The following is a 16,602-nucleotide window of genomic DNA, read 5'->3' on the forward strand; positions in this document are numbered from 1 at the left end:
GTGAAGGACTTGGAAAAACTCCTTTAATATTTTATGAATATTATGTGTACCTCTGTTTGACTATTATTATTTATTTGTTATATAATTACCAAGAGGGTTAATTCCAGCAGGAGCAGGTTGGCAGGAAAGCAGACCAAGACAGATACTTAATGGGACAATACAGGCATCATTCCCTTTGAAGTTTAGCTCTGGCCTTATGGGAGGTAAATATCGGGTTGGTCCCAGTGGGCAAAGGGCAAGCTTCTAACCTCACTGTGATGGGTTGGATCACAGAAACCCCCTGGGGGTTGCCACCTGATGTGCCAAGACTACTTCTGCCCCTGCTTTCCTGCCCTGGCAGCTTAGGACTTCAGTGCCTTGCCTGGTTTGAGCCAGACCCGCTAGCCTGCTGCAAATCCAGACCCAGGGTCTGAACCACGTCCCCTAACAGCTGTAGGCTTAACTGAAAGCAACTTACAGAAGTGTTCCTGTCTTTAACACTCAGATGTCCAACTCCCATTGGGGTCCAAACCCCAAATAAATCCATTTTACCCTGTATAAAGCTTATACAAGGTAAACTCATAAATTGTTTGCCCTCTATAACACTGATAGAGAGATATGCACAGCAGTTTGCCCCCCAGGTATTAATACATACTCCTAAGTTAATTAATAAGTAAAAAGTGATTTTATTAAATACAGAAAGTAGGATTTAAGTGGTTTCAAGTAGTGACAGATAGAACAAAGTGAATTACCAAGTAAAATAAAATAGAACACACAAGTCTATGTCTAAGAAACTGAATACAAATAAAACCTCACCAGTTCCAGTAAGCTTCCTTTTACAGACTAGTCTCCTGCTAGTCTGGGTCTAGCAATCACTCATACCCCCTGCAGTTACTGTCCTTTGTTCCAGTTTCTTTCAGGTATCCTTGGGGGTGGAGAGGCTATCTCTTTAGCCAGCTGAAGATCAAATGGAGGCGTTTCCAAGGGGGTTAAATAGACTTTCTCTTGTGGGTGGAGACCCCCTCCTCACTCCGATGCAAAGTCCAGCTCCAAGATGGAGTTTTGGAGTCACATGGGCAAGCCACATGTCCATGCATGACTCCGTTTTTACCAGCCAAGCCACATTCCTGGGAAGGTTCAGATGTGGATTGGCATCTTCAAGTTCATTGTTGGCTTAAGTGGTTTTTGATTGGGCGCTTAATTTGCACTTTTCTCAAGAAGCTGAACAAATGCTCTACTAGGCTAGTTAAAATCAAGCAAGTATACAGCCAATATTCCTAACTTCAAGTACAAAAATGATACATGCATACAAATAGGATTAATAGATTCAGTACTATAGATCATAACCTTTACAGAGATATGTTACATGGCATATGTAGCTCAAAACATATTCTAGTTATGTCATATATACATTCATAAGCATATTCCATAAAGCCTTATAGGGGAAACCGTCACAATGGGGTAGGTCCCACTGGGCAAAGGGCCAGCTTCTAACCTCAGGGGCCCTTCAGGTTGGAAGCTGAAACAAAGGCCTTTGAAGTGGATACAAACCTGAATCTCTGATGCTCTGGAGGCGGCGGGGGGAGCAAGATTACAGGTGAGCGGACTGTCCCCTCAGACTCAGGGTTGGATACTGGGGTAAGCTAGATCTACCTAAGCTTTAGGTAAGACAGATGCAACTAGACTGTTGTGTAAGAAACCCTTTTTCTTGTTTCACTGTGTTCCTGCTGTTGAGATTAACGATTACTTTGTTTGGTTTACTGTATGTGCACATTGATCACAGCTCCTAAAGGGAAATCTTGTAGGACAGTTGAATCCAGTTGGGCCTGCTTGAGCACTCATGGCTAGTACACATGGTACTGTACCCCGGGATCCAATTTAAAGAGTGAGAATTGTGGGACAGATGAAGGCAAGTGGCCTAACACCTTAGGGGACTGCACTTACAGAGACTGAGAGGGGCCAAAGGAGAAGCTAGCCCTGAACTTCGACAGAACATTTCCAGAAATGTTCTCCAGAATACAGCATGTCCATAAATGCAGTTTTCAGAGTGGTAGTCGTGTTAATCTGCATCAGCAAAAACAACAAGGAGTCCTTGTGGCACCTCAGAGACTAAAAATGTATGGTCCACCTGGTTATCCCCACTTTGACAACATTATTTGTATATGCCTCTGCCTCAACTTTCTCTGCTGAAATCCTCATCTGTATCATCATTTTCTTTTGCCATCCTTATTGCAACTCCATCATCTGTGTCCCCAGCAGGCTGCAGCTTCCCTGACTCCAGCATGCATAGATTGCTCCTGCCCATTTTCATGAGCAAAGGAATTTGAGTATTACCCCTCCACCCACCCACTCAGAGAGCTCCCTAATCATTTCCAAATCTAGTTCAAAACTGTCCTTTGTGTTTATAAAACTGCAGAGATTTGCCATAGCATATTTTACAACCATCGGTGACCTTCTGTTCCTGGTAAAACACCAGTATAAATCTAAAATAATGCCATTGATTTCACTGACATTATTCCAGATATATTCTCCTGTAACTGACTGGGAAGCAGCATGATCTGTGGAAAGTGCATGGGATTGGGAATCAGGAGTGTCTGTGACAGCCTTACTGCATGACTATGGGCAAGTCACTTAATTTCTCAATACATCAATATCCCTATCTGTAAAATAGGGATAATGACACTTACCCATCTTTGAGAAATATTCTGAGATGTACTGATAATACTAAGTAGTAGAAATGGTCAGAAAAACTTTGAGAGAACCATTTTCTATTGAAATCTAAATGTTTTGCAAAATCATGTCAATTTTGCCTAAATTTATTTACAGAACTAAAAAAGGGAATAAAGTTCCAACAATGTTGAATCATCCTCTTCTAACATTTCCATAACTAAACTTTTGTTTTGTTTCTATTGAAATGACTTTTTGATGAGAATTTTTTTAATTGTTTTATATAATATCATTTTTAAGACATCTACATTGAAATGAAACTCTGATCTGAAATAAATTTTTTTTCTGGAATGTTCTTTTGTGAAGAATTTTGAAATGTTCAGGCTTTGTTCCTAATTGGAATGAAAATATATTTTGAAATCTCAAAAGCCTCTATAAAGCTGAATCTGCATTCTGTCCACAGCTCTATTTAGTACTTATAGAGTGCTTTATATTAGTAACTGATATCAGAACCACACATTGACTATCCATGTATTTCTCAAATCCCCTCTTACAAGACTCCAATACCCACATTTGTTAAATTAAGATAGTTGTAGTTCATTTACATTTTGTATTTTATGGCTGAAATTTTCAGTGGGTCCCATGAAATACACAAGAAATACAATTTGGATGCATTCTTTTGCATGCATAGAAACCCTTTGTGTGTAAATGCAGGGTTTCGTATGTGAAAATGATTTCACTTGCAACATTTGCATGCAAGTTTCTCAGGCCCATTGAAAATATAGGCCTGTAATTTTCTCTGAACTATTCATGGGGAAGGAAAGATACTTTGGAGAAGGTTAGTACTACCACTTACTAATTTATTTTCTCTTATCTTACTGAGTGAAGGAGAGCATGAATTTCACCTATTGGAATTTGCATTCATACGTCATAAGCTCACAAAGAAATGACTCTCTTTTACCATACCGACTGTGAATGTTTTAGTCATCTGTGTATTTCGGAAAATGCCACCTCCTCACCAGAATGTGTCTATATGTCTCCTGCCTCCAAACACCACTCATAACACAACATTATTTGTCAATTAATTTTCAGTGCCCAAATGTCTGCGAAACATGCAGTAGTTCAGTATCTATCTAGGTATCTGTTGCCTTATATGGACCTGTCATTTCAGTTCCTGAGGTCCTACTGAGCAGCACAGTAGGTCCACTGTGAAACTGAGGCAGGTGATGAATACACAAGTAAAAATAAAAAAAATTAATTGCTCAAGGTTTCCTGTCTTTTCCTTCTAACAGAGCCATGTATTGGGGTGTGGGTGGCGGGGAAGAATTGGGAAGATGAGACTATTCTTGTTGCAAGCTGTCAGATGTTAAAGAAAATGTTATCAGCACCAATGAAGTTGTCCCCTCGAGACTCAATCTTTTTCTTTCAGGTAAGCCAGGATGGGAAGGCTTTGCTGGATGTCCTGCAGCGTCCCTTGAGCCCTGGAAACTCTGAATCCCTTACTGCTACTGCTAATTATTCCAAGGCTGTCCACCAGGTCTTGGATGTGGTACATGAAGTCTTGCATCACCAGCGGCGCCTAGAGAGCATCTGGCAGCACAGAAAAGTCCGATTACATCAAAGGCTGCAGCTCTGTGTTTTCCAGCAGGATGTTCAGCAGGTAATGTCATATGTTAGAGCGGTGAAATGAAAGTCTGAAGGACTAATACGTGTTATGGCTAGATCTCTTTGTAGCCATTAAATTTGTATGGTGACTCATCTGGAGGATATTGGTTACCACCCAGTATTATTACATATACTAGATACACAGTACTATCCTAGTCACCATTCAGTACTTTTCAACTAACTTTCGTAGAGTTCTTCATGTCAGATGCCACCATTGATAATGTAACTTATAACAAGAGACCTTTGGTAAAATGTTTACAAGGTTAATAGCTTTTGGAAGTAGACAGTTGCTTATCACAGCTACAGCATGTGCTTTGGAAAAAGATAGGTAACAGAAAAAAGGTGGGTGACAAGGTTTAAAAAAAAAGGCGGGGGCTGGGTGGAATAGTTTTGAATTGCTCCATTTTCCAGCTTGCCTTATGGAAATAATACATATTGTTCAACAGAGTTTAGGCTCTTCACAGTAGAGCACAATTTTTTTTTTCTTTGAGTGATCTCTGCATCTTCCAACTTGTGGGCTCCAGGTACCTGCAGTGACAGCCAGTTGATCAAAGTGCATCAGCAGCACATCCCATGAGTGTAAATGTGCAGAGTCCATGTCAAAGAACTTCAGTTGAAAGTCAGTAACCTTCATATATGCAGAGGTTCATTTTGAAGAACTTTGGTTACAGATAAGTTGCCTTCAATTTCTTAGGGGAGTAGCTATAAGAATATGATAACTAACAATAATCACAAGAGTTCCATGCTAATAGCTGCCCTTTTGTACACAAGCATGAAGAACAAACATTGCAGGAGTCATCTCACTTCCAACTATGTGGCATGTTAAGGGGCAGGCTACTGGCTAAAGTTGTGTGCTGCTAATATGGTGCCTGCTGTGAGTGAAGGGGCTGTGGGTTCTAATCCTGATATGGCATATATTAAAGTCCTTTTTTGTTTGTAAGTCACCTCTTTACAGAGAAACTCAAGGAAGAGGTTGAGGGAGTAAGCTCTCATAAGCGTGTGAGGAAGGCAGGAACTCAGAACTTATAGGGACAAGCTAGCAGCCCCTGTGATGTTCTCATGTATAAACAGTTTGGCAATAGAAACAGAGAATTGCTAGCATAGCGCTCCCTTGTAGATAGATACATTTCTTACCAGGCTTGAGCATTGTGGGCAGCGTTTTTACTACTAAGGTGAAAAACATTACTTTTGTTCAGCTTTTATTTAAAATCAAAATATTCACAACCGTGTTAAGGTCATAATTATATAAAGGAGATGCTTAATTTAAGGAACTTCTTACGTTATATGTTAAAATATGTATGCTGTATGATAATGAAATCTGGATGCTGCATATTAAAGCATCTTTATATGATTGAGTGAGTACTGAGTTTCAGTACTAGCATATACTGGAAATGTCTGAAATCCAAAAATGTACTCTGATGTGACATCAAAGTAAAACATGCAAAATTCAAGTAAATATTAAAGTTTGTATAGGAACCTTCATTCACCCGTATGTCACAGATTGTGCTACATTCCAAAGTGGATTTGTGAGTAGCCTAAGGAAGACTAGTCCAAATTAATGTAAGAGACACCTTCTTTCAGTATTTTGGGTCAAGTCCTGCCTCCCTTACTCTGGTGAGCAATCCTGCTGAACTCCATAGGACTACTCGTGGGGTAAAGCAAGCAGGCTTTGGCTTATTAGTGAAACCCATTCAGTCCTCTAGTCTCCATCTCTTCCAGTCAATGGGGAATTTTGTCATTGTCTTCAATGAGAGCGGGTCTGGGTCCTTGGTGTGTATTAGAACTGCTACATTCGTGAAAAATAAATTTCACATGAGCAGAATCATTTTAGAATGCATCACTGCAAAGCTTTGTAGTGTTCCATTGGCAGCAATCTTTCCAAATTTTTGTTATAATGGGTAGTTATTATCTAGGAAGCAGCAACTTAATGACAAATGAGTTTCTGTCTTGGCAAACACTTACTGTTAGAGGCATCTTTTTACCCTGCTTATAAAATGGGAAGGAAGAGATGAATCATTTTGTGCTTTAAACATCTTTAGTGTTCAAGATAAATGCATCATAACTCAGTAAATGAAATTACCATCTAAACAGACTCAGAAATGTGAGATAAAAGTTTACACAGGGAAAAAAGATTTTGGGATATGATTTGCAAAATGGATCAGTATTCTTCAGGATCATTCCTATAGATCTTGCTTGGCACAGGCACACCCTGCTACGATTCTTATATTGGCAGGAATAGTTTAGGTCTGAATTCTGTCACTAACAAATTAATAAGTATACAGATGAATTAAAATATATATTTGGAGATTGAAATGTACCAAGTAAGGTAGAGGGATGTCAGAGTCCATCAAAAAAGTTGTCTAAATGATCTATGCATGATGCCTCAAACTTGCAGCTTAATATTTTCAGACACTTTGGTGGCAGGTTGCCCTGCCAGATGTCTAAATGTGGCCTATTAGCACTTATTTATTTTGCAGCCATTATTCCCTTCCCATGAAACCTCTCAATCTTTCCTATAGGAAATACTCGCATACCCCTCCAACAGGGAGAGTGATATGTTTGATCTTCTCTCAGCTCATTGCCAGTGCTGCTCCTTTGATTGAAATTTGATTAGTTTGGCTGCTTCTCAGGGAACACAGCAGCAAGCCAGGAGACAGATACTTTATTTGCAGATAGAGTTTCCTTTCATGTACAGAAGCCCTGAGTCAGCTGGGGCAGCTACAGGATACTACAAGGAACCATGCCTCTCATGGCTGCTGAAGGCTAAGTGGGAGAAGAGCAGGATGTCAACTAGTTACAAACAAACTTTGGTCTCTGGCTAGGAAGCAAATCACTAGGTGACAGTGACTTGGACAGTGGTGGCCCGGTCTCATTTCTAATTATTTGAGGACTGTTTTTGAGAAGGGCATGCTGGACACAGCACCAGGCTCACTTGGACTTTTCTGACTTCATAGATATGTTATCCTAGCTTTATGCTCAAATACATTAACAGAGACAAATTTAATTTCCTTGGTTGACTATCTGCCTCTGGTCAGAGGCCAGGTGTCCATGTTGATATCATTACATTATTAGCAGGCACTGGTATGAAATGTTTAAGGTATAGCTGACACATCTGTAGGATCTTGTAGATTGGATAGGGTTGTTCTTCAGTAGCTCAGTGGGTTGGGGGGGGTAACTGTCCATCCCCTCTGATGTGGTCCCATTCTCTTGCATCTCCTGTTCACTGTATACATGAAACTACTTGGGGAAATTATGATACATATGGGGATGCAGTGCCATCCGTTTGCTGATAACCTTCAGCTATACATCTCCTTCTCATGAAGTAGATACCTGGCTTTCTCAGATAGGTTCTTGTATGAGGCTGAGCCAACTGATGCACAGTCCAGAAAAAATCTTGAGGTGGTGCTGATTGGCAGAGGGAGCAACTTGAGAAATTGGGTGGGGGAGAGGGGAGATTTGTGACTGCTGATCCATAGTTGGAGAATGTCCACCAATTGTCTAACAGGCTTGCAAAATTGCAATATTTTTGGATCCCTGCGGTGTTCTTGGATCTGAGGTAGCTTATGCAGAATGCACCTGCCAACCTTTTTAGTGGAGTTAGTCAGTCTGAGGAGATGCATTTGTGTCCCAGGAACTGCAGTTCCACCTGCTTCTTTATGATCAAGCGGTATCAAGTGGAGTGCCCCAAGGGTCGGTCCTGCGCCTGCTTTTGTTCAATATCTTCAATAATGATCTGGAGGATGGCATGGATTGCACCCTCAGCAAGTTTACATACGACACTAAACTGGGAGGAGTGGTAGATACGCTGGAGGGTAGGGATAGGATACAGAGGGACCTAGACAAATTGGAAGATTAGGCCAAAAGAAATCTGATGAGGTTCAACAAGGACAAGTGCAGAGTCCTGGGCTTAGGATGGAAGAATCCCATTCACTGCTACAGACTAGGGACCGAGTGGCTAGGCAGCAGTTCTGAAGAAAAGGACCTAGGGGTTACAGTGGACGAGAAGCTGGATATGAGTCAACAGTGTGCCCGTGTTGCCAGGAAGGCTAATGGCATTTTGGGCTGTATAAGTAGGAGCATTGCCAGTGGATCGAGGGACGTGATCATTCCCCTCTATTCAGCATTGGTGAGGCCTCATCTGGAGTACTGTGTCCAGTTTTGGGCTCCACACTATAAGAAAGATGTGGAAAAATTGGAAAGAGTCCAGCGGAGGTCAACAAAAATGATTAGGGGGCTGGAGCACATGATTTATGAGGCGAGGCTGAGGGAACTGAGATTATTTAGTCCGCAGAAGAGAAGAATGAGGGGGAATTTGATAGCTGTTTTCAACTACCTGAAAGGGAGTTCCAAAGGAGATAGATCTAGACTGTTCTCAGTGGTAGCAGATGACAGAACAAAGAATAAAGGTCTCAAGTTGCAGTAGGGGAGGTTTAGGTTGGATATTAGGAAAAACTTTCACTAGGAGGGTGGTGAAGCACTGGAATGGGTTACCTAGGGAGGTGGTGGAATCTCCTTCCTTGGAAGATTTTAAGGTCAGGCTTGACGAAGCCCTGGCTGGGATGATTTAGTTGGGGATTGGTCCTGCTTTGAGCAGGGCGTTGGACTAAATGACCTCCTGAGGTCCCTTCCAACCCTGATATTCTATGATCTGTCATATTCATAATGTGTCCATCACTGTAGTGACTAATCATGATGCTAAACTATAGAGCCCTATGATTTGACACTGGGCCACCCTTAGGAACCACCTCTCCTTGAATATACTAACAAGATATCAGAAATCAGCTGAAGTCCTATTGCTGGTCATTCCTATATGCACATTTTGGGGGACTTGAAGTTGGGTGTCTTTAGTAGAAGGCACCTGGCTCTAGAACTAACTTCTTCCATTTGTCTGTGTGAGCTGGAGTTTACTGGCTTTTAGAGCCCAGTGCAAGACTCATCTTTATAGCCAACCCATCACTTGATAATTCACTGTGGTTGGTTGGAGTGGTCAGATATGTTGTGGGATGTTTAGTTTAACATGCTGTTACACTTAATTTGTCAGGATGGTGCAGAGAAAGTGTCATTAAAAATCAATACAGAAATAAAGCTGGCTGGCAGGAGAAGTGCAGGTGGAAGGAGGAAGCACTATCTCCTCATGGGCAAGTACTTCACCATTATAATGTGTTTGGTTTTCACTGGCTGGAGAAGCAGATCATGTCCAAACATATATCTCTTGCATGGAGCATAAGGTACTGCCAACATGGCACCTGCCTGATTTTATACAGTACCTGGAAGTATTGGATACTCCATGTGATACATATTGTCTATTTAGCCCATTTACAGAAGGGTGCTAAGGTTTATGAGGTACTTCATAATCCATTATTCTCCAGCTTTCAGACTATGGGTCTTTGAAGGATTATATGTATACACTGCCACCACCACTCAGTTTTCCTGATCTCTTCAGGGCAACTGGTAGTTCCCATTACACCTCTGGCAGCTTACTATCTGTCTTGCAGTGTGTTTCAAAGACAGACCAAATTAGGCTATATATTCCCTTTTGTGCCTTTATTTGCAAGAAGCATTCTCACTGTCTCATAAAAGAAATTTGCAAACAGTAAGAAGGAGGGACTGTATAATCAAGTCAAGATCAGTAATTAAAACATTAACATTCAAAGCATCACCAAGGATCTTCACAGCTCCTTCAGTCATTCCATCAAGTAATAAAATATGCTTAATGTTTATCACTCCCAAGCTTAAATCTCAATAGTGTCACCTCAGAGCCTTCTCTGTTTCTTATTGGTTTATTAGGCATAAGTGTCCAATGCTGTCTGGATTTCCTCTCACCTAGTAGTGAGTAGATGTTCCAATTCTGGAGTTATTGTCCAAAAGAAAAAGGTCTTCCATTCTCCAAAACCTAAAGATAGAGATGTCTTTGTTTTCAGTAAGCTGGATCTTCTAGCAATTATTCAGTCTTCAGTTCTCTGCATTTGGTTTACAATATGATATAAATGTCTCAGCACCCAGTTTGGACAGATCATAGAGTGCAGTGTTTCTCTATATAGCTTTCAGAGAGTTTACTTAATGTGTCTGAATTTCTAAACCCTACTTTATGTCCTTAACAGCCTCTTATTTAGTACATGACAATTGCTTGTCTAGCATGAAGCAAGCATCCTGCAGTGTTTGTGTAACCCACAAACCTTCTGGGTGTGGTGTTCTGTCCCATCTGGTGGCACTGAGACCACTTAGAGATAAAATGAGTCTGCTCTACATCCTTAGCTAAGAGGCAGTTGGCTTTTAGCTTATGCTGGAGAGGCTCATGTACTAAGCTTCAGAGGTCCCCAGTTGGATCCTGCCCACCGATGACCATGGTCTGTCAGTGTTACATTTGCACCGTAGAAAAGTGTTTCCTCTTTTGCTTCCATCCCCGCTTTGTCACAGACCATGAGAAAAAAACAACTTGGCAACAGTTTCTTAATGGCAATTTGCTTTCCATTTTATTTGTTCTGACAAAAAATGAGCATCTTTTCAAGCAATATGAGTACCAGTCTAGACAAGACTGAGGAGATGCGTGGCCTTCACTCACTATTCTGAGGTGAAGTACTGACAGGATGGGACCTTTTCAGTAACTAATGCTGAATTTCTGTTAAGTTCGTTTGGAAATAAATAGGACTCTTCCACTTGGGTACTAGGTACATTCATTATGATCAGTACTGTGGCAAGGGATGTCAGATGAATTAATAAAAATTGGACCACTTCAGTAAAGTGTGTATTGTCTAGTCATTTACTCATTTTACATGTAGACTAGAGTTCACTTAACTAGTTTGAGCTATCATTCTTCATCTCAAATCCTTAGTGGCATGTGCAAGTGCAAAGCTATTATTCAATAGCCTCCTAAGAACTTTCAGACCCTTTGGAGGGCCTGGTCATGGGAGGAGCTCAGTGCCCTCATTTCCCATTGATGTCATAGGAAGCATTCAGCATCCTGCAGGACTGGTCCCCTGGTGAGGGCATGGGGATAAAAATGGGGTTTAATCAATATTATTCAAACCCTCCCAATTCCCAAAATGCTTTTAAATTAGGACCCTGTTCTTCCTAGAAGTAGCTTTTGCATATTCCCACTCCCCACCACCCCCTCAGCCACCATAGCAGGTCTTGAAACATTATAGAAGAATACTGCTTGTTTGCCACACAAGCCTCCCCATCCACTGTCCCCATCAGCCACTAGAGTTTTATGTACCTCTGAAGGTGTGTAGCAGTGATAATGTTCCCTCTGCACCACCTGGATGTACAGAATTGTAATATCTCTTTGGGTTTGTACTGTCATGACACTACTTAGCACAGCCCCAGACACAGGATTGCCGCTAAAAGTTTTGAGTAATGATCTCAGTATTCATTCAGTAGTATTAGTACTTAACATGTTCAGAGCAGGGTATAAAGATGAATTAATTAATCCTTCGCTCTGAAGCATCTGGCACTGGCCACTCTCAGAAGACAGGATACTGGGCTAGATGGACCATTGGTCTGACCCAGTATGGCTGTTCTTGTCTAATCCTCATTAGACTCCTGATGAATACAGTGATCACCATTAACAAGTAAGTAATTACTCTCTATTACCAAACTCTGGCATAGAGTCTAGGGGTACGTCTTCACTTACCGGAGGGTCCGGCGGCTGGAAATCGATTTCTGGGATCGATTTATCGCGTCTGGTTAAGACACGATAAATTGATCCCAGAAGTGCTCAGTCGATGCCGGTACTCCAGCTCGCTGAGAGGAGTATGCGGCATCGACGGGGGAGCCTTCCTGCCGCGTCTGGACCCGCGGTAAATTCGGACTAAGGTACTTCGAATTCAGCTACGTTATTAACGTAGCTGAATTTGCGTACCTTAGTCCGAAGTGGGGGCTTAGTGGGGACCAGGCCTAGGGTACCACACTTATTGCTGGTTTTAACTGCAGAGAAAGACTGTATACCCTGACTGACTGCACTTGCAATGTTGATGTTTTAGTGGCAAGCACTAGGGCTAAGTGTTGTTATCCCCATTGTAAATATGGCTAATCTGAGGCACAGAGAGATTAAGTGACTTGCCCAATATTGCAGCATAAGTCAGTTTTACAGGCAGGATTAGAATTGCTTTACATGCTCAGTTACTACAGTGATGAGCATGGAATAGTTAGATGGGCAGTACCATGATCTATCAATTGGACTGCTTCATGGAAACTTCAAAGCAATAACAATCTTTGAAGATCAGCCTCCATTTACTGTTGTTCTGATTTCTTTAAGAATATTTTCATAAGTGTATTCCATAAAATATCAGGGTTGGAAGGGACCTCAGGAGGTCAACTAGTCCAGCCCCCTGCTCAAAGCAGGACCAATCCCTAGACAGATTTTTGCCCCAGATCCCTATATGGCCCCCTTAAGGATTGAACTCACAACCCTGGGTTTAGCAGGCTAATGCTCAAACCACTGAGCTATCCCTCCCTCCAAATGGGTTAAAAGTAATCAGTCAAATTGAACTTTTCCAGTGACTTGGGGCTTGATCTAGAACTATTGAAGTCAATGGGATAAGCACAGGAGCAGACTCTTTCTAAATAATCATCTTTAATTGAATCCATCTAACATCCACACCATCAGAACTTTGTTGGCATTTAGCAGTCTTGAAATCATAGCATAGGAAGATAATTTTCAAACCACTTTCACGACATAAAATTCTGTTCTTAGTCTCTCCTGTGCAAGCCTAATCAAGTCCGGTGTATTCCATATGTGTGTAAACTAGAGCAGAACTTGATCATTTAATTTAAACTGGACCATCATATGTTTGGAGAATCTAACAAACTCCAACTCCAAGAGTTCTCCATTTCTCAAATTTAAAACCCTGTAGAAGTTTGCTACCCTTTTGGTCCAATATATATTCCACTGACTGTAAAAATCACCATGTGACAGATACAGTTCACGTGGACTTAATTTAAAGATAAAGAGCCAGATCCTCGGCTGTACAGCATTCTAACCATGGAGGAACAAGGTGTAAAGCTCCCATTTGGTCTTCCCAGTCCTGCTGCTGGCATGTGCAAGACCAGTCCCACTGTGCTGACTTGGAAGTTAATGCTAAAGCTGCTCTGTTGTGAATGGCCAGAGGGAGCCAAACTCATTCCCGGGAGCTGGTATTGCGTAGGAATGTCCAGGCTATGCTCTGTTTCCTCTGACTACAAACACCTCCTTTACCCTGCTGTACTGGAAGTAGAGACAGGAATGGCATAAGAGCACTCATGCTGGCACTATATAACTGAAGGATCCCCTTGCACTGGGCTTCAGGACCGGATTGCCCTGGAACCCCAACACAAAGCAGCTACGCTACACAGAAGAATCTTGCCCCAGTTTTTCTTCAATTGCTGCTCATTTCACAACTCCTGAATGTTTCCTTTAATTCTGAAAGACTGATAGTAGAGCTTTAGCAAGCATCTATATCAGGGTTCTCAAACTTCATTGCACCGCAACCCCCTTCTGACAACAAAAATTGCCCCAGGAAGGGAGATCGAAGCCTGAGCCCGCCCAAGCCCTACTACCCTAGGCAAGGGGGGGAGGGCAAAGCCTGAGCCTCACCACTGTGAGAAGGGGGAGGGGGGCAAAGCTGAAGCTCAAGGGCTTCAGCCCCAGGCAGGGGGCCTGCAACCTGAGCCCTGCTACCCAGGGCTGAAGCCCTCAGGCTTTGGCTCTGGGCAGTGGTGCTCAGGCTAGAGCCCTGAGGCCCAGCAAGCCTAAGCGACCCCATTCAAAGGGGGGCTGTAGAGGAGCAGACTCACCACTGCAGCCCTCCTGCTGGTCATCCAGGGAATTAGCTCACCAGCCTCTAGAGCACCCTCTGCAGGCCAGTGATCCACCTTGTCCTCTGGCACCTATGTCCCTCCCAGGACCTGGTGCCCCTATTACTAGGATGCTGCCCCCCCCCAGCAGTACCCCACAGATCAGGATCTCCCCTCCCTGGGAAACCCCCTCCCACTATCCCCACCTTGCCTCAGCACTAGGCCACTGCCAGTCACCAATGAGCCCCCACTCCCTGGGCCAGACTGCAGTATAGGCCACTCATCATTGGCAAGGGGGGTTTGGACCTGCTACCTTGGACTAGCCCTGGGCTGCCCTCTGCAACCCCCAGTACCCCTTGGCCTTCCACTAGGCCACAGCCTGGGGCTATCTAGCGCCTCTGCCTCACAGGTGCCCTGTCTAGCTCCCTGCAGCCAGGCCCTTCTCTCTCTGAGGGCAGAGAGAGACTGCTGAGTGTCTAGCTCCCAGCCTTCTTTATACAGGCCAGCTGGGGCCTGATTGGGGCGTGGCCCAGCTGTGGCTACTTCCCCAATCAGCCCAGTAGCATTTCCCTTTGCCCCAGCCCTCTGCTAGGGCTCTTTTAAACCCCTCAGGCAGGCGTGGGGTAACCATCCTGCTACAGGGTTGCAATCCACTTGGGGGTCCTGACCCACAGTTTGAGAACCGCTGGTCTATATTATGCACTGATACTGTGGTCAGTGCTGAAGAAGCCACAGAGGAACTGTGTTACTGACCCTGGAAACACAATTTAAGGAAGAAAAATATGTGTTTTATGCTACAGATGATTGAAAGTTGGAAAATTATTTGCTCCCTTGATAGGCTGCAGTGCTCCTATCCAATAGAGAAATTTACATTTTTGGTATGCTGGCATTCGAACACGCTGCTGAAAGGCTGTTTTGATATGGCTGGCTTTAAATTTCCACACTGAGGCTTAGACTCACCCTGCAAGCTTCTGATGAACATATGGTATAAAAATACCTTCGAGGTGTGAAGAGCTGTTAGCCTGAGCAGTTAATTGCTTTAAATACTTTACAACCCAAAGAAAAACAAAAAAGACTGTTCTGAACTTCTAACAATGCTCCTTAAATACAGCTCAATGTTACCTGGCATTTTCTGTGCCAAAAATATTCACAAAAAAACTGTTTTTAAATGATAACATTTTCATTTAATTATATTTGCTCAGGAAATTCTTTATGGCTCATTGATTAACAATGCTCTGTCCTGTGCGTAATTTGATTTAAAGTCTAATTTGAAATTAGTTAGGAACAACCATTCTTTCTTCTGCTCTATAGTTACTAATCTAAGCAGACTGTTCTTTTTTGTGCTTTAAAAAAGCTCTGATTAAAAATAATAATGATGATAACTTACTAATTTCCACCTGGAGCAATAGTGTTAAGGAATATACTTCAAGGCTAGGCTTTGGTTTCAAACTAAAGTTTACTTAGCCTTGATGTAAGACTAGAGCAAGATGCTTTGATGGTCCTCAGGGAATAGGAGCTGAAGTAATCTGAACCAGCTAGTTTGATCGCTGAACCTAATGAAGCCAGAAGAGGAACTAAAAAGTAATTCCTTTGAGGCCAATAAAATGTCTTGCTTGTTTTGGGCCCTCTCTATCCTTAAAGACTTAGCTCTGTCAGTCACGTGATCTGTTTGCTGAACAAAGAGCATTTGGATCATAGCTGAGAGTTCAAGGCTCTTCTTAGAGGGCCTAGTCCAAAGCCCGCAGAAATCCTATTGACTTCATTGGGTTTTGGATCAGGCCCATAATGGAGCTTGGAAAGTCTTTTGCTTTATGAAGGATCAGAAGAGGTGATTTAAATACAGAAGTTCTCCATAATGTAAGCGTGGACTGCAGTCTAACAGTCCGATCCTGCAAAGCGTTGAGAACCCTCCACCATCAGAGGAAGGTTGTGATCACTCAGAACCTTGTGGGTTCAATACCTGAGGATTTGCAGATGCTTTGTGGGAAACTCTGAAAGACATTCTCAGGCACACTGAACAAGTGTTAAGTATCAGAGGGGTAGCCGTGTTAGTCTGAATCTGTAAAAAGCAACAGAGGGTCCTGTGGCACCTTTGAGACTAACAGAAGTACTGGGAGCATAAGCTATCGTGGGTAAGAACCTCATTTCTTCTTCTTGCATCTGAAGAAGTGAGGTTCTTACCCACGATAGCTTATGCTCCCAGTACTTCTATTAGTCTCAAAGGTGCCACAGGACCCTCTGTTGCTTTGAACAAGTGTTGTTGTTGTTAATATTATTATTGTTATTACTTTATTATTTATGCTTAGGCAGAACTGTCCTTATAGAGCATATGCAGTATTTCTCTTCTATATTACTGTACAGGTTGCATGTGCATGAAAATTTTCCTGAAAATATGACATATCAACATAATTGTTTCTAGGTGGCATGTATTTTCAAGGCACCATTGGATCTTTAACTGGGATGGCAAAAGGTGAGGAAAAAGGAGCGGGGCCATTCATTAGTGAGAAGGCCTGCAAA

General features: G+C 42.4%; 1 protein-coding gene across 7 annotated transcripts in view; it reads left to right on the forward strand.

Annotated features, from left to right (window-relative positions):
- KALRN (kalirin RhoGEF kinase) overlaps window positions 1-16,602 on the forward strand; it is a 739,094-nt gene that overhangs the window by 364,866 nt on the left and 357,626 nt on the right. For all 7 annotated transcript variants that reach the window (XM_034786199.1, XM_034786196.1, XM_034786193.1 and 4 more), the window contains exon 9: window positions 4,076-4,306. In XM_034786199.1, coding sequence (XP_034642090.1) covers window positions 4,076-4,306 — 231 coding nt within the window. The remainder of the gene's footprint in view (window positions 1-4,075; window positions 4,307-16,602) is intronic.

The sequence above is a fragment of the Trachemys scripta genome, chromosome 11, assembly GCF_013100865.1.
Source record: "Trachemys scripta elegans isolate TJP31775 chromosome 11, CAS_Tse_1.0, whole genome shotgun sequence".
Classification (NCBI taxonomy): domain Eukaryota; kingdom Metazoa; phylum Chordata; order Testudines; family Emydidae; genus Trachemys; species Trachemys scripta.